Source organism: Monodon monoceros, unplaced genomic scaffold, assembly GCF_005190385.1.
Source record: "Monodon monoceros isolate NGI ecotype Baffin Bay Population unplaced genomic scaffold, NGI_Narwhal_1 Super_Scaffold_5, whole genome shotgun sequence".
In the NCBI taxonomy this organism is placed as follows: domain Eukaryota; kingdom Metazoa; phylum Chordata; class Mammalia; order Artiodactyla; family Monodontidae; genus Monodon; species Monodon monoceros.
This window is the reverse complement of record NW_021703782.1, coordinates 57465864-57485236: the sequence shown is the minus strand read 5'-3', so window position 1 is coordinate 57485236 and position 19373 is coordinate 57465864. Positions and strand designations below refer to the sequence as shown.

The window sequence follows — 19373 nt, the reverse complement described above, 5'->3', positions numbered from 1 at the left end:
GAGTTCCCTCCAGCAACTACACATTAACCAGCCCTTTCACTCAATTTTCCCAGAACTTTGACTCGTACTGTTGCTGTCTTCTAAATCAACAGTGCCTCTGTACACTAATCGGCCCCAAGACAGGCTGCTGCCCTAACAGCATTTACCTGAAGACAGCCAGACTACCAAGCCTTACTCAATGTTTATTCCTTTCTGTTCAACACATATCATCTGCCATCTCCTTTGCATTGGTTTCCAATGCATCCAGGTAAATAAAGATAGTAGTATAGGAATGCCAGGATTTTGGATTTTTGCAATCTGATTCAAGAAACCATGGTTTGTACGGCATATACTGTACAAAAAAGGGAGACTACCTACTGTATAAAAATTAAAATATAGAGTAGGGATTCCCTTCCTTTAATTGGAATAGATCACAAATCAGAGACCTAACTGTTGGACTTAAAAGATTTTTTAAAATAATTTACTCTTAGGTTTATGTCTGCCCAGATGGTCACCTAAAAATTATCAGATGCCTATCAGTTAACTGAAGTATTACCATATTATAATATGGACTAGAATTATTCAGCTTGCTGCCAACTTGAATTTCTGATATAAAAAGTTGTTTAAAGCTAATTAGCAGGAGGAAAACTTTATTTTCTCACTTCTTATGCCAAAAGTTTTAATCAAAAAACAAAACAAAAAAAGAGAGAAGCTTACGCCCAGGTCTTAAGCACAACTACTGTAATCATACGATCCTTGCAATCTTCCCTGCCTTCCAATCTGACCTTTCTTTATGATGTTTTCAAAGCCCCTTCCAGGCCAAATTTTACAGTAGCTATATTCTCAGCTAGTCTCTGACTAGCTCTCAAGAGGATATTAGATCGACAGAATTGATAGATTGATAAAATTATCATGATAGATTATGATAAATTAATTGTACACAGAGAGGGAGGCTTTGTTTAGCACTCCCATGTATCATACCACATGTTGATGACTAAATGTCACATTTTCCTTCTAAGGACTTAAAACAAATCTTGTGAGAGGCTCAAAAGACATTTAAAAAACTCAGCCTATCTCACTAGTTATGTGGCACTTTATAAATTTTAATACTTGTCATATTTTCAATTATAAAAGAAAAGCATGCTTATTTTAGAAAATTTAGAAAACAAAGGTTAAAAGAAAAAGTCTCACTATTCCTGATACATTTTACATGTGTTTTTATGTAAACTCTAAATTCGGATGCACATAAAGTTAACACTCTCTTGGTACTGAAGACAGAAAAAGAAGGCAGGTGTGGCAAGGATAGCAAGAAATGTGGGGAAAAAAGGCATATGATGAGGTTAGGGAGATAGGGTGAGGCCAAAAGGTAAAAGCAGGGTCTTATAAACTATATTAAGCCATTAAAGTTCGTGTGTGTACTTGACTTGCTTTGTTTTGGGGAGGTGTAAGTAATGGGAATAGGTAAGTGGCATGATCAAATTTGCATTTGGAAAAGTTCATTCTAGCTTTAATGTGAAAAACAGAATGGAAGGAGGACAACTGTTTCACCAATTAAGAAAAGATTATAGTAGCCTAAGTGAGAAATTAAGGAACTGGATGGAGGCAGAGAAGATAGAGGGTAGCAAATTCAAGAGAGATTAGGAAATAAAACCGTCAACATTTGGGGATGAATTTGATTTGGGTATAAGGGAAAGGAAGATGTCCTGGACGAATCCTAGGTTTCTAATTTAAATAATCTAATAGATACTGGTGCCATTCATAAAGATAGGGAGCACTACAGTGAGATCAAGTTTTAGGTGTAAGCATTATGCTTTCATAATTAATTTTTGATGTAATCAATTTGAAGAAGATATCTATAGCAAATATCTTTTGTTTGCCTGCAGATCTATTCTCTACCCTTCACTGTGTAGTTTAACTGTATCAGCAGGCAACATCATAAACTAGCTTTCCTTAGGTTTAGTTGAGGGAGCCCTGGAAAGGACCAGATAAAGACAGGAAAGTAGGGAAAAGTAGGGTAAAGTACTTATTCCCTTGGCTTCCTCTCTGTGAGGTTTTTGGTACTTGCCTAACATGCATGTGCTGTAAAAATAGTTAATAGGGAAATAACCTGAGCTGATGGCTGTCTTGTTTAATGTCTTGTTAAATTTTCATGAACAATACAAGCATAATTGTTAAGAACACATGTATTAAGTTCATATAAGTGGAATAAAAGCTTTATAAATGGACTTAAATAAAAGGGGGGGAGTTGTGTCCTTCAACACAAGGTATCATCTCAATAGACTCTTCTTTGTAATCCTCTCATGGGTACCAGTAACTACACCCTCTTGCTCACCCTGGCTAACAGCCTCATGTCTTAATGTTCAGCTATAATCCAATCTCTTTTGAAATAAACCCTCCTTGAATTTTCTCATTTTGAATGTACCACCTGTTTCCTGGTAGATGAGAGACAATGATACAGTCAGTGATAGATACTACATCCAGAGACATGTTAAATATGCAGTTAGGTCTCAAACTTAGTGAAGTTTGGGCAAGAGACATATATCTGAGTCTTCTGTATATAGGTGGTATGGGAATGGATGAGATGACTTATGAAGAAAGTATAACATGAGAAAAGGACAGACTCTTGGATAAAAACTTGAACTGTGGCAATAGCTGGACAGTTAAGAACCAGAAAGAACTAAAATATTGGACAATGATGGCACTTAAGACTGAGGGAGGGCTTCCCTGATGGCACAGTGGTTAAGAATCTGCCTGCCAAGGCAGGGGACATGGGCTCAAGCCCTAGTCCGGGAAGATCCCAAGTGCCACAGAGCAACTGAGCCTGTGCTCTAGAGCCCACGAGCCACAACTACTGAGCCCACATGCTACAACTACTGAAGCCCGCGCACCTAGAGCCTGTGCTCTGCAACAAGAGAAGCCACCGCAATGAGAAGCCCGCATGGCAATGAAGAGCAGCCCCCGCTCGCTGCAACTAGAGAAAGCCCGTGCACAGCAACGAAGACCCAACACACCTAAAAAATAAATAAACTAATTAATTTTTAAAAACAAAACCAATAATGATGGTAACTACTTTATCAATAATGATGGTAACTACTTTATCAATATAACCTCCTCACAACAACTTTAAGAAGAATATATTAGTGTAGCAACACTCCAAAAAACGTTGAAGAACCTGCCATGACCGTAAGATTAAAAGCAGAATGAATATACAATTGAATCAAAAAGAATGAAGTACCCAGGAGGTGAAAGACCAAAGAAAGCTGGAAGGACCCTGCTCCCTGACTTCAAATGATGCTACAAATCCACAGTAATCAAAACAGTAGCGTACTGGCATAAAAACAGACACACAGATCGATGGAAAGGAACAGAGAGCCCACAAATAAACCCATGCATATACAGTCAATTAATTTATGACAAAGGAGCCAAGAATATACAATGGGGAAAGGACAATCTCTTCAATAAATGGTGTTGGGAAAACTGGACAGCTACATGCAAAAGAATGAAATTTGATGGCTCTCCTACAACATATACAACAATTAATTAACTTAAATGGATCAAAGACTTGAACATAAGACCTTACACCATAAAGCTCCTAGAAGAAAAAGATAAGCAGTAAGCTCCCTGACACAGGTCTTGGTAAAGATTTTTGGAATATGACAACAAAAGCAAAGGCAACAAAAGCTAAAATAACTACATGTGACTGCATCATACTTAAAAGCTCTGTACAGCAAAGGAAGCCATCAACAAAATGAAAAGGCAACCTACTGAATGGGAGAAAATATTTGCAAATCATGTATCTGGTAAGAGGCTAAAATCCAAAATATATAAAAAAACTGATACAATCCAATAGCAAAAAACCAACAATTTGATTAAAAAATGGACAGATCTGAATATACATTTTTCCAAAGACACACAGATGGCCTACAGGTATATGAAAAGATGCTCAACACCACTAATCATCAGGGAAATGCAAATTAGAACCACAATGAGACACCACCTCACACCTTCAGAATGACCATTATCAGAAAGACAAAAAATAAGAAGTACTGGTGAGGATGTGGAGAAAAGGGAACCCTTGAGCACTGTTGGGAATGTAAACTGGTGCAGCCACTATGGAAAACAGTATGACAGCTCCTCAAAAATTAAAAATAGAACTACAATATAATCCAGCAATTCCACTTCCGGGCATTTATCTGAAGAAAATAAAAATACTAACTTGAAAATATATATGTACCCCCATGTTTACTGCAACCTTATATACAACAGCCAAGATATAAAAACAATCTAAGTATCCATCAACGGATGAATGGATAAAGAAAATGAGGTATATATACACAATGGAATATTATTCAGCCACAAAATAGAAGGAAATATTGCCATCTGTGACAACGTGGATGGACCTTGAGGCCATTACACTACGTGAAAAAAGTCAGACACAGAATGATGAAACTGTATGATCTCTCTTATATGTGGAATCTTAAAAAAAAGAACAGATGGGTGGTTGCCAGAGGAGGAGGGTGGGAAATGGGAAAAATGGGTTGAGTGAGTCAAAATATAAAGAAGAAAAATAAAATTAAAAACAAAGTAGAATGAACACATACACACACATCTATCTGTATCTCCATCCTTAAAGAAGACACATACATCAATGTTTACTGTAGCATTCCATAATAACAAAACACTAGAAATAATCCAAAATGTGCATCTTATCAGGTAAATGGATAAACTGTAATACAGTCAGATAATGTAATATTATATACTAGCACGTGAAATAAACTAGAATGAAATAATTCAACACAGTTAAATCTCAGATACATGATGCTGAGTGAAAACAGAAAGTTGACATTTATATAAAGGATTCTTCAACATACACAAATCAATGTGATACACCATATTAACAAACTGAGGAAGAAAAACATATGATCATCTCAATAGATGCAGAAAAAGATTTCGACAAAATTCAACACCCATTTATGATAAAAACCCTCCAGAAAGTGGGCATAGAGGGAACTTACCTCAACATAATAAAGGTCATATATGACAAACCCACAGCCAACATCATCCTCAATGGTGAAAAACTGAAACCATTTCCACTAAGATCAGGAACAAGACAAGGCTGCCCACTCTCACCACTCTTATTCAACATAGTTTTGGAAGCTTCAGTTACAGCAATCAGAGAAGAAAAAGAAATAAAAGGAATCCAAATCGGAAAAGAAGAAGTAAAGCTGTCACTGTCTGCAGATGACATGATACTATACATAGAGAATCCTAAAGATGCTACCAGAAAACTACTAGAGCTAATCAATGAATTTGGTAAAGTACCAGGATACAAAATTAATGCACAGAAATCTCTGGCATTCCTATACACTAATGATGAAAAATCCGAAAGTGAAATTAAGGGCACACTCTCATTTACCACTGCAACAAAAAGAATAAAAAACCTAGGAATAAACCTACCTAAGGAGGCAAAAGACCTGTATGCAGAAAACTATAAGACACTGATGAAAGAAATTAAAGACGATACAAATAAATGGAGAGATATACCATGTTCTTGGATTGGAAGAATCAACATTGTGAAAATGACTATACGACCCAAAGCAACCTACAGATTCAATGCAATCCCTATCAAACTACCAATGGCATTTTTCACAGAACTAGAACAAAAAATTGCACAATTTGTATGGAAACACAAAAGACCCCAAATAGCCAAAGCAATCTTGAGAAAGAAAAAAGGAGCTGGAGGAATCAGGCTCCCTGACTTCAGACTATTCTACAAAGCTACAGTAATCAAGACAGTATGGTACTGGCACAAAAACAGAAATATAGATCAATGGAATAGGATAGAAAGCCCAGAGATAAACCCACACACATACAGTCACCTTATTTTTGATAAAGGAGGCAAGAATATACAATGGAGAAAAGACAGCCTCTTCAATAAGTGGTGCTGGGAAAACTGGACAACTATATGTAAAAGAATAAAATTAGAACACTCACTAACACCCTACACAAAAATAAACTCAAAATGGATTAAAGACATAAATGTAAGGCCAGACACTATAAAACTTAGAGGAAAACATAGGCAGAACACTCTATGACATAAATCACAGCAAGATCCTTTCTGACCCACCTCCTAGAGAAATGGAAATAAAAACAAAAATAAATAAATGGGACCTAATGAAACTTAAAAGCTTTTGCACAGCAAAGGAAACCATAAACAAGACCAAAAGACAACCCTCAGAATGGGAGAAAATATTTGCAAATGAAGCAACTGACAAAGATTAATCTCCAAAACTTACAAGCAGGTCATGCAGCTCAGTATCAAAAAAACAAAGAACCCAATCCAAAAATGGGCAGAAGACCTAAATAGACATTTCTCCAAAGAGATATACAGATTGCCAACAAACACATGAAAGCATGCTCAGTATCAGTAATCATTAGAGAAATGCAAATCAAAACTACAATGAGGTATCACCTCACACCAGTCAGAATGGCCATCATCAAAAATTCTACAAACAATAAATGCTGGAGAGGGTGTGGAGAAAAGCGAACCCTCTTGCACTGTTGGTGGGAATGGAAGTTGATACAGCCACAATGGAGAACAGTATGGAGGTTCCTTAAAAAACTAAAAATAGAACTACCATACGACCCAGCAATCCCACTACTGGGCATATACCCTGAGAAAACCATAATTCAAAAAGAGTCATGTACCACAATGTTCATTGCAGCACTATTTACAATAGCCAGGACATGGAAGCAACCTAAGTGTCCATCGACAAATGAACGGATAAAGAAAATGTGGCACATATATACAATGGAATAATACTCAGCCATAAAAAGAAACGAAATTGAGTTATTCGTAGTGAGGTGGATGGACCTAGAGTCTGTCATACAGAGTGAAGTAAGTCAGAATGAGAAAAACAAATACCATATGCTAACACATATATATGGAATCTAAAAAAAAAAAATGGTCATGAAGAACCTAGGGGCAGGACGGGAATAAAGACGCAGACCTACTAGAGAATGGACTTGAGGACATGGGGAGGGGTAAGGGTAAGCTGAGACAAAGTGAAAGAGTGGCATGGACATATATACACTACCAAATGTAAAATATATAGCTAGTGGGAAGCAGCCGCACAGCACAGGGAGATCAGCTTGGTGCTTGTGACCACTTAGAGAGGTGGGATAGGGAGGGTGCGAGGGAGGGAGATGCAAGAGGGAAGAGATATGGGGATATATGTATAGCTGATTCACTTTGTTATAAAGCAGAAACTAACACACCATTGTTACCAATTATACTCCAAAAAAGATGTTAAAAAAAAAAAGAATGTTAAGAAACAGACCTGTATACACCTGAAACTATCACAACATTGTAAATCAATTTAAAAAAATCAAATATATTTCTGTATGTTAGCAACAAAATATAACTGAATTTCAAAATGATTTACAATTGCATCAAAAGCATGAAACTTTCTCTTCCTCAAAAAACACTGAAAATGAAAAGGCAGGACACAGACTGGGAGAAAATATCTGCAACGCATATATATAGCTAGCAAAGGACTTGTATCCAGAATATATAAGAGAATTCTTTAAATTTAATAATAAAATACATGGGAATGATAAAGTCTGGAAAGTGGTTTCTCCTGAGGACAGAAGAAAAATACAGAAAATCTTGATTAAAACTATGCTTATTTTGTTTAAAAATTGCTGGGTAGTGGGTATCTAGGCCTTTATTACAATTGTATTTATTCGTTGCTCCATGCTTAAAATATTTCTAATCAAAAAAGGAAAGGTTAACACTGTACTCAAAGAGAAAGTTTAATTCATAGTAAATTATCATAGTCACTAGACATTTAATGAAGGATTTTTTCCCATGTCTTATTCACCCATGTTTATTTGATGTTAAGCACAGGACACAGATAAATATATGTAAAATTGGATTAAAGAAAAAGATTCAGTCATATCTCTAGTTTCTTACTAGCCATTTCTACTTAATTGCTTAAATGCTTCCCTCATCACTTCGAACAACTTATTAAAAACTGCAGTTCATTGATCTTTCTCCACACCATGGACTCAAAGTTTTATTTTCTTTACTGATTCCATCATATTTAAGTCACAGGGACAGCATGCTGCTTAGGAGCACAAGCTTTATAACCAAACTGCCTGGGTTCCAATCTTAAATTTACCACTCAAAAATTGCCTGGCTCTGGGCAAGTTACTTAATGTCTCTGTGCCTCCGGACAAATGCTGAATACATACATACAAGGTGCTCAGAGCTAAACCTGGCAAATAGTCCTGCTCAATAAATGTTAACCATTCTTTTTAATCTTCTTCTTATTGGTATTATTACAACTACCTCCTGACTCCTCTTTGTCTCTTCCTTTGTTCCCCCTATGTCAAGGAAGGTACTAAGTACTGTTGATTGTTCCCAGAACAATCTGACCTTCTCCCTATTTCTGGTTACCAGTAGTGGAGGTCTAGGCTACTACAGCCTTCTTCCTACAAGCTTTGCTTTTCTTCAATTCCTCTCTATTCCAATGTGTTATATACTACTGTCAGGTTAATCCTTATCCCCTTCCATAAAACCCTCTTTCCTATAGCATAAGTAGTTCTATGAGGCTCTATAGAAAAAAAAAGTATTTCACAGTGAGTTCCCAATTAACCACTACTATTAAAAAGTATGGTGGTAGAAAGTCTCAAGGTTGAATTTTAATCCTACAAATATCAAAGCAAGCTAAATTTATTACTATAAGAGGAGCAACAATATATTATAAATTGCCTTTGAGTAGCATTAGTAGTTCCCTATTAGGTCAGCAATCACTCAGTTCCCTATTAGGTCAGCAATCACTCCTAACATAGTTTGAGATATGATTTAGTATAAAAATCACCAGTCTGGGGCTTCCCTGGTGGCGCAGTGGTTGAGAGTCCGCCTGCCAATGCAGGGGACACGGGTTCGTGCCCCGGTCTGGGAAGATCCCACATGCCGCGGAGCGGCTAGGCCTGTGAGCCATGGCCGCTGAGCCTGCGCGTCCGGAGCCTGTGCTCCACAACGGGAGAGGCCACAACAGTGAGAGGCCCGCGTACAGCAAAAAAAAAAAAAAAAAAATCACCAGTCTTTTTTCAGTAATCACTTACCTCTCTCTGGGCCCTAGTCTCTTGCTATTAAAAAAAAATTACAGATGTGTCATCGATCTCTATGCTCCCAGACCCTAGAAGGTAACACTAATTGAGCACAACATTCTTTCCTGATGAATCCAGAGTAAGCAGAGTTATCCAGGAAATTAATACCAATGGAGGACTGGCAGAAGTGAACCTATATGTCATTTTGAACTACACAGTCTCTGGAGTTTCTCCTAATTTTAAACTTTAAAGGTCTGTGATTCTATTCTAAAGCTCTATGAATCTACATAAAATTCCTCTCATTTAAAATTTATAATTCATTTAAGACTACTTCCAGAAATCTAGAAAGCACCCTGAAATCTTTCATACAAATTATTTTTGTATAGCTTCAAAGTAATTTGGTTTAAATTTTAAAACTGTATTTTGAAACAAATATCATTGTGATGTTTCAGTACTAACTCATACGTAGTTGAGAATGCATTTTGGAACACTATTAAAATGGGCCCAGAAATTTGATATGGGCACACAAAAGTTATACAACTACTCTTTGAAATGTAGTTCCTGAAAATTTGAACAACATGAAACTCAACTTTTTTTTTTTTTTTTAGCATTTACCTTTTTTCTTCTTTTGCTCTCAGCTGTTCTTCCTGTCTCAAAACTTGAACCATTACAGATTCAAAAACTCCACTTGTCAAGCCTGCCAAACTTCGTGGTGTTGACCGGCGCCTTGTTGAAGTACATGCAGTTCCCTTCTCATCCTCCAATCCATAATAGCCTCTAGATGTAACTGCTATCGTTGTCTTTTCTCTCAAGTGCCTTGGAGAAGAATAAGTCAATTCACAGGTCAAATCTTCTGGGTAAGAAATAAACCCCCTTAACCAGCATCTTAAGAAGAATCCTTTTTGCTAACTACATAAAAATTTAGTTAAACCTTGCTTAGCTATGTTTCAGATTTTTATCCTCCCTACATAATTTCTAATTTTCCTTACTCATGTCATAAAGTCAGTCTGAGTGATAGTCTCTTCCCTACATTAAAAAAATATAAAATTGAAGCACTAAAATTAAGAATTAAAGATCTCTTTAATGAAAAAATTTTATTGTTTGCAAAATTAAATGTAGCTTATCTTTACATCTCTTCATATATTTCATACTACTATATCATTACTATGGAAAAATATACAATCACACAAAAACATTCTGGGAGAGAAAATTTATGATATATAAACACTTTGCAGTAATTATAAACAAATGAAGCACTACAATATATAATTTTAAGTTGTAAGCATTACAATATATAATTGTAAATTTAGAAACCTTCTGACTAAACTATAAAAAGAACCTAGGAATCTAGATTTCCTCTTCAACCTCACCATAAATGTCTCCCTACCCTATGGTATTTATTATTACACTAAGATACTAGTCTAATGCTTAAAGGATGAAAAATTTTCTTAGCTGTTTGCTTAATTATCCATAAATTGTCTTAATGAATTTGGATTAAAACTATTTACACTGAAGAAAGAAACATTAATCTTATAAAATTTTAAGTCTAGAATAAAAACTGAATCCTGAATTTATGAGTTAATTGTAAATCTATATGAGTTAATCGTAAAAAGCACCAGGGAAAATATCTGCTGTTCTACCTCTGCAAAACATCCCAGAGCCTCTGAAGGCTTTGTACATGTTGTTTCTACAATGGTAAAATCAAGTCAATCTTAAAGTAAGCATTCAATATGCTGGATAAGAATCTATGTAAATTAAAATTTGACCCTGTAGTCATATTTTCCTGCTTTCCTATAGGCACAGGCTTTATGCAATATAAAATAAGCTAAAGGTTCACCGAAACATAAACCTTTATGGCATGAAATATAATCAAACTCCTGCCCATCTTGGACTATATTTACAATGGTTTATTACTCTAAGTTAGAGTAACTTTATAACAATCTTACTCTCAGGCCATCTAGGTCCCATGAATAGTATGACTGCAAGGTTCTACTGAACTGTGGCCCTATTATGTGTTTTCTTTATTATGAGATAACATTTTAACTAATTCAGCTTTAGGCAGGGCATAAACTTTTAAACTGGTTTTCTAGTAATGCTAAAGAACTTGAGCTAATCTATTCATACTGTTTCAGGCTGTGATCTTTTAAGCACAACAGCATACATCTATATAGTGGCTAACTGGCTGGGAGTAAGGAATGTGGGCCCAAGGAAAATAAACTGGCAATAACAGATACTGAATGGCTATACCTGGGTTCATTTTAGCATAGTGTTCACACTGGCAAACTAACTAGTTCTGTAATTTTAATTATTTCCTCATCGATACTAATGGAAAAGAACATTAATGGACAATATTACACTGAAATGTGATGACATGTCAGAGGTTACACGGTATGTAGAGCACTGGGGATAAGGAGAGTTGAGGGAAATATTAAGTCATATGGCTTATAAACTGTCATGTAAACAAGTCAGAAACTAAATTTTACCCTTTAACTTCAGTCTTATAGGTAGAGATGGTGAAGTTATAAACTACTTTTTTAAACAGTATTTTCTCATAACAAAGAGGAATTCATATCCTTTATTACTCATCAGAAATAAGAATTTATAAGTTTTGATATTTATCATTCATAACCCAAATACAAAGAAAACGATGATGCTTCTCTTGTATCAATACATAAAGATGAAAGGGTCTAAGGAAAAGAATTCTCATACATTAGTGGGTATGTAAAATTGGCACAGCCTTCTTGGAAGTCAATTTGGTAATAATCATTAAGATTTAATGTGCACATATCCTTTGACCCATCATGCTTCTAGGAATTTACCCTATAGACATATATCCACAACTGTGAGCAATAACACACACACACAAAGTATTGTTTGTCATTCAAAAAGAACAATCTGGAAACAAATGTCCTTCGATAGGAGACAGGTTAAATAAAGTCATGTACATCACAACATGCAATACCATCATCCATTAAAAGCAACAGGTAAATCTGTATGTACTCACTATAAAAGATGTCCACATTACACTGCTGAATGTAAAGAAGTTGTTTTGGGGTAAAATATATATTTTTACCCCAAAAGGAATTATATACAAGTATATGTAAACATACATATGGCATCCAGTAGTGTGTGCTTGTGTACATGTTCAAACTCTCACCTAGATTACTTCAATCTCTTTGTGACACGTCTCCTGACTTCTACTCTGATCTCCCTCCAGTCTATCCTTCAAGCTGCAACCCAGGTAATCCTTTTAAAAAGCCAATCAGATTATGTCATTGCCCTGCTCTGTCTCTTCCAAAGCCTTCCAGTTATACTTAAAATACCATGCAAAGTTCTGATGGCTTACAAGAGTTAGTATGATATGGCCCTCATCTACCTCTTCAGACCCTATTTTCTGTAACTCTGACCTTAGCTTTTTGTGTTCTGGCCACAAAAGTCTCCTTGTTATTCTCAGTCACACCAACATCTGATTTGCACTTGATCGCTCTCCTGTAAGGCACTTTCCCCCCAGATATTTGTATGGCTAGGCACTATCACTTCATTCAAATCTGTATTCAAATATCACCATATTTGAGAGGACCTTCCTGATTTCACAGAGAAAATGGTAGTTTTAAAGAATCCTGTAAAGGATTCCCTGTTATTCTCTATTGTTTTACTCTGGTTTCTTTTTCTTCATGTTACTTATCATACATTAATTATCTGTTTATTTGGTAATTATCCATATCCTCACCAGAATGAAAGCTCCAGGAGGATAAGCACTTTGTTTTGTTAATGGCTGTTACCTTCAGAGCCTCAAACTGTGGTATATAGATATAGTATTTGGAAGGATACAAGCCAAACCATTTATTTTTCATTTTAAATTTACACACATAAAGTTGAAAAATTCTACTCATCTATTTTGTCCACAGTAAAAGAACACTGATTAAACATTTGTTACTAACTAGTACTTGAGTTTTCATACATCAGAGAAAGGCAATAAAATAAGATGAAAATAAGTCTCACCTCCAAATAAGAATTGTCAGATAATCTGCAATCAAATAATACACCAAAATAACTCCCCCTTCCCAAAATTCAAGTTTTCCTTCCTATTAGGAAAATTATTCCATGAAATCAGTCTGACAGTACTTTGAAAATAACAGATTGCTAACTATAAGCAAAAGCTAAGCAATAATTATGGTTGATTCATTGAGTTTTACAGTTACCCTTTTACTTTTTTTTTTTCCCTCACAAAGAAAGCATGAAAAGGTCTTTTCTGTGGTGTTGATGCATTCCAAGTTTCAGAATTCAGAGGTGCAATTTTGTTCAAAATTATTAAAATAAGTATTAAGGTGGAAGTAAACTGATACTAAGTTTTACTTAAGGTTAATATTTGGACTGACCCTCTACTATAAAAAGATGATTGGAAAGGTTTCCGCTATTACATGATTTTACATTACCAAAACAATGTAGAAGTGTCACCTATAAAAAGTTTATCTGTCCACTTAAAAGTTGGAAACAGAATCATCTAATGTGCTTTAAAATGTTCCAAATGAAGAGTTTCAGTCACTTTTTAAACCCATTTACTTAAAAAAATATTAAAATGCAATATAGCCCTCAGGGTCCTGACAAGAAAGAGATAATACTCAAAAGGAGGTGATGTTTAATGAAGACACCATTTACAAATGTGCAGGTAAGGTTAAGGGAAACTAGGAAGGGATGGTGAAGCACTCGTGGACTAGCTAGAGAGCATTATTATCACTCTAGGCTCAACAGGGAAAGGGGAGGGAATAGTTACTAGAACCAAGAAGCTGTCATTGTAGAGGAGGGCCACACGATGATGATGCAGTTACTGAAGCCCAGCAAAGAAGAAGCTGTTAGAATAAATATCCCTACCTCTCTGTCAGTGCCTCCAACTGACTGAACCCAATCAGAAGCCAGAAAACAAGGCAGACCAGTTATAACAGTCCTTAGAGATCAGCTTCCTGGGGCACAGAGCATAGTGCACAAGGGTGGAGAATAGATTTGAAGGTGCAAATGAAGATTATCCAGCACAACAGGAACTTAGTATTCGTTTTCAAGAGCAACTAACTGAAATTAGGAAAGGCAGAACTTTTTTTGGTAGATTTCAACAAAAACTTTTGCATGTTTGATAGATAAGCATCATTATGTAGTCAGCCCAGCCTGTCATGCACTTTTTCCATCTGGATTTGTGTATCTTTATGAGCTCTGAACTACAACAGTCTTTAAAACCAAGTACCAAAATAAACTCAACTTAAAACAAGCCTTTTAGATAACTCTACAGCCAATTATTAAACCAAGATTTTCAAAACTAATGAAGTATAAAAACGCCCTCACCAAAAATAACTTTTCATAACATTAATATTATTTTTTAAATTTTAAAATATGCTTAATCTCTCATTTCCAGGATCTAGTTTAATGTATTGTGATACGTTTTATAATATATAAAGCATAATAGTACAGAAGAACCTATATATGATTTATAAATAAATATGCATACAACAGGGGTACTTATTCAAAACCTTTTCTGCTTGAGAAGCCAAATCATAAAAGTTTGGCGACCACTCCTCTCATCTCCAGCTTATATATGATACCCCTAACAGTTCTGGAACAAAGAAGTCTTCATCCACACCAAAGGAAAAAAAAAAAAAAGCATTTATCACAGAGTGTTAAACTTATTTCCTACTTGATCTTACTTTCTATTCTCCCAATTGTTACTCTTATTCCCCTTGCACTTTAAACTCATCTTCATCCAGACCTCCAGTCCCTTGTTTGGTTCCTTTATTTGCTCTCACATAATTCAGCCTCTTTCAGCTATTCATATAGATAACTAAGTTGGGAACCATCATATATGACTAACCTCTTCTATCTCATCTCCCTTGACCAATTTATCTTTCTGTCTCAGGCACCCTATCTCTCTCTTGCATCTCAGCTAAAAGGTCCTTCACGCCTATATCTCCACTACTAAGCACTGTAGGAGAAAAAAAATCACCACCTGGTAGTTTATTGTCTAACTGTAACCTAAACTGGGCTCGCCTAAGATTACTTCTTTGAAGGAAGTCAACTCCCTCTTCGGTTCTCAACTTCAAACGCCATCATTATTCAAAAACTTCACCTCACTATCCATCATCATATAGCAGTTGACTTTGCTTATTACTTATTTCACAGAGAAAATGGTAGTTTTAAAGAAAGAGCTCGATTAACTTCCTGATTCTCAAAAAACAAAATTATCCGAAGCTAAACAAAATGTATCTGCACTTTAAGTTGCAGTGAAAAAAGTGTCTCTTATCAAAAACTAATCCTGCAGTAGGTTTTCAGAATTTTTACTTCATTAACTATCCCCTGGGTCTTCAGCCTCTACCTGCTAGTTGCCTTTAGCATATAAACATGTCCAAGTTTTTATTAAAAACAAACCATTCCCCTTGAGAAGAGCCACATCTAAATCTTGGTCCATTTCACCTTTCATTCACATCTCAAACTGTCATTTGCCTGTACCTACTCTATTGAAATCCCTCTTCCCAAATGACCTCCTAGTTATGAAATTCAAGTGATATTTTTCATTTCTTATTCACTCAACCTCTGTATACTATTTGATTACTCTTTTATCAAGACCTTAAACTGGACTTTGCAGAAAGAACAGTTTTAGATAGGTAGGAAAGAGTGGAAAAGAAATACTAATTAAGAAGAAAAATATTCATTCATATTATTCAAATTCATTCATTCAAAATATTTACTGAGCAACAGGGATTCAGCAGTGAACATGCTGAGAGTTCGCATATATTTGGGTTGAAACAATGGTGACACCACTGAAAAAAATGTTAAAGTTGAAAAGAAAAATATGAAAATTGGGAAGGAGACCTGGGTTAGAAATACACTTAGTTTCTAACATTTTGATATAACACTTGTACAACCAGCTGGGAAAGTTCTATGGACAGAAATATGAAGCTAAAACAAAAGGAAAGGCTCAAGATATCGATTTGAGAGTCTTAGAAAGTCATAAAAAAGAGTCTCTCCACAGAGGAATAAATATAGGGAGATATGACCTAAAGGCATAACTTTAGGGATTATCCATAATTATAAAGAAAAACATAGCAAAAGAAGAGGAAGACTCAAAAGACAATAGTTTAAGTTAAGAAACAGCACTATAAGGGAATTCCCTGATGGTCCAGTGGTTAGGACTCAGCGCTTTCACTGCAGTGGCCCAGGTTCGATCCCTGGCCGGGGAACTAAGATCCCACAAGCCACATGGCATGGCCAAAAAAAAAAAAGAAGAAACATCACAATAACAACCAAAGGAGAAAAGTTTTAAGTACCAAGTGATCTAAACTATTTAGTTCTCCAGATAGATGGAAAAAGTACTAAGTAAAAACCAAGGATTAAGCAAGAAAGCATTCATTAGTATGGAAAACTAATAAGGGAATAATTACAAAGAACCTTGTAAGTTAAAAAATCTTTCAGTTAAAAAATCTTTCAAAGTCTTTGTTCATACCTGAAGTGGCACCAAATAAGTGACATAATTCCCCTAAATAACAACCAAAGACCACCATAACTAATTTTTTGAAAACCAAACATTCTGCTTAGAATAAATTTCCATTTCTTGATTTTGCCTTTCTAATTTAAGGAAGGGACAAAGGTAAATGTAAAGTTTTTATTTACATAGGAAGGATAATTGACAAGTGCCTTACCAACCTCAACAACTCTGATAAGCATTTTTAGTAAGTTAGGGCTGTTCTGTTGAACATTTTACTACCACTACAGCTAATCCTTACCATATAGAAGCAGTCATGAGTTTTCAGTACAGGCAGAACAGAGGGCTCCCTAGGTCCTTATCTTTCATATAGTCTGGTTATGTTCATGTTCCCTAGAAGATACTAAAGCTGTGACAAGTCTGCAAAGTGGGCAGGTAGATAGCTTGGCTTCCTTTTCTTGGCTAACTCCTCTAAATATCTGCCAAGTACTGATGAGGATTTAAAGTAGGACACTGTAAATTCAAGATACTTTCAGATGTGACACGGACACCAAGAGGAAAGATGGGAAAGCTGGGGCGAGTCTTGCCTCTACCTACTTGAAATAAGAGGTCATAAAAAACAGATGTAGGCACCTAACAAGAGCTGAAGACTTAACTGAAATTAGGAGGATGTGGCAAGTGTACATTATGGTGTTCACAGAAAATAAGCAATGCTACCAACCTCTTTCTTTATTGTGCATTTCAAGAATGGGAAGAATGTCATTCTTATTCCACACAAACTAGTAATTCCTGCTGTTCTCTCACGTTTTTAATTTAAAAATGAATATTTTATTTTCCCCTCCTTTATTGAGATATAATTGACATAAACCACTAAGTTTAATGTGTACAATGTGTTGATTTGATACACATATATTTTGCAACATTATTACCACCACAGAGTTAGCTAACACCTCCACTGGGTCACATAACTAAAAACAAATATTTTAAGAATTCATTTCTGAATTATATCTTTCTTCTGATTAAATTATCACCTTGCCCTCTGGGTTTTGCAAGGTCCAGCATGGGTTACAGGACTCTCTATCTGGTCCTGTTGCTGTCATTCCATCACTCACTCACTCCACAAACATTTACTGAGCACCTCTGGGTGCCAGGCTCTGCTTTGGGTACTGGGGATTCAGAAGACAGTGGTCTTTGTCTTCCAGGTACTTTCTGCTCTCTTGCATTTTCCAGCCATGCTGGAATGATGGAGATGATTTCCTTATCCAGATGTGCTGCTTGGTATTGCACCTCTGCATCAGTCTCTCTGTTCTTTCTTCCCCTTATCATCTGGTGAGCTCCCTTCCTTTCTTCAAAATCCAAGTCAGATCTCTCCCTCCGTGGAGACATCTCTATCTTTGACAATAATCATTCAACTCCATCTCATTGTGGTTCCTTCTTTATGTCTTCAGCAGTAGAAGATCTTTTCTGGTAGGTTCCAGTCTTTTTCACTGATGGTTGTTCTGCGAATAGTTATGATTTTGGTGTGCTCATGAGAGGAGGTGAGCTTAGGGTCTTTCTACTCTGCCATCTTGGCTGATCTCTCCATCTCCCAAATATTTCTTATGCTAAGTGACCAAAACATGGGTGGTGCAAATGCTGAGTCCACAATACTATTTTATACTATTAAAAAGTATTAAAAGTACCTTATGTAAAAACAAAAACATGAAAATTTCATTTCTGGAAAATTCAGAAAAAATCATTTGACAGAGGACTCATCCTACCAGATATTAAAGTGGATTTTAAAGTCACAGTAATAAATTTAATACAAGAAGTTGAATAGTTAGACATACCAACAGTAGTGGAGACAGTTCAAAAGTAGATCCAAATACACCAGGACTTTAATATATTACAAAAATGGTATACCAAAGCAATGGAAAAAAGTGATGCTGTGACAAGTAGCTGGATGTGAGAGAAAAATAAAGCTGGATTTCAACCTCACTCCTTGACCAAAACAAATTCCAGACAGATCCATTTATTTGTTCATTCATTCATTTATTCCTTTATTCAATATTAAATACACATAGATACTGAGACAGGTGTTGGCATCAACACTTACAGGCAAGATTCCTCCTTGCTGAGCTTACACGCTAGTAAGAAGACACACAAAAAGAGTAAAGAAATACATACACATACACATAAGTCTTAACTATAATATACTATAAGTTCTGTGAAGGACAGTCAAGAATAATTTCTCTGAGAATAATGAGAGGAGGAGCCAGCCATGACCAAAACAAACAAACAAAAATAAGCAAACAGAAACCCAAAGAAAACCCTGGGAATAAGAGTGTTCTAGATAAAACAAAAAGGAAGTATAAAGGTCCTGAGGTGAGAAATGGCTTGGTAGGTATATAAAGAACAGTAAGCCAAACTCCTTACTATAGCCTAAGTGCCAATGAAGTGCTTGATGCAGGGTTCTGACTTCTCAATGTACATTTTTTTTAAAGTTCACCATGGCTGCCAGGTAGAAAATGGACTCAAGGAGGAAAAAGCAGAAGCAGGAAAAACAAGTCAGGAAACTATAGCAGTATTTCAGGCAAGAGATGATAATAGTTTGTACTTAACTGGTGACAGTGAAAAGAAATGGGCAAAATTTAAAATATACTTTAGAGGAAGAAAGCTCAGAAATGGTTGATATGCTTAACAAGAGAAATGAGTGAAAAGGAAGAATCAATTAAAAAATCATGTTTTGGGGCCACAGCAACTTCCCAGACAGTGGAGTCATTTGCTCAGAAGGTAAGAACAGGCTCAGAAAAGGAAAACAAAAGAACAAACC

General features: G+C 35.8%; 1 protein-coding gene and 1 non-coding gene across 5 annotated transcripts in view; one reads left to right on the top strand and one right to left on the bottom strand.

The window, feature by feature from the left end:
• Positions 1 to 19373, bottom strand: part of KIAA2026 (KIAA2026 ortholog) — a 104322-nt gene that overhangs the window by 64957 nt on the left and 19992 nt on the right. For 3 of the 4 annotated variants that reach the window (XM_029202467.1, XM_029202468.1, XM_029202471.1), the window contains exon 2: positions 9712 to 9912. The exons of the other annotated variant lie outside the window; for it this stretch is intronic. In XM_029202467.1, the coding sequence (XP_029058300.1) occupies positions 9712 to 9912 (201 nt within the window). The remainder of the gene's footprint in view (positions 1 to 9711; positions 9913 to 19373) is intronic. 4 annotated transcript variants of the gene reach the window in all.
• Positions 16248 to 16319, top strand: TRNAE-UUC. Its single transcript has one exon. It is a non-coding gene; the product is annotated as a tRNA-Glu (tRNA).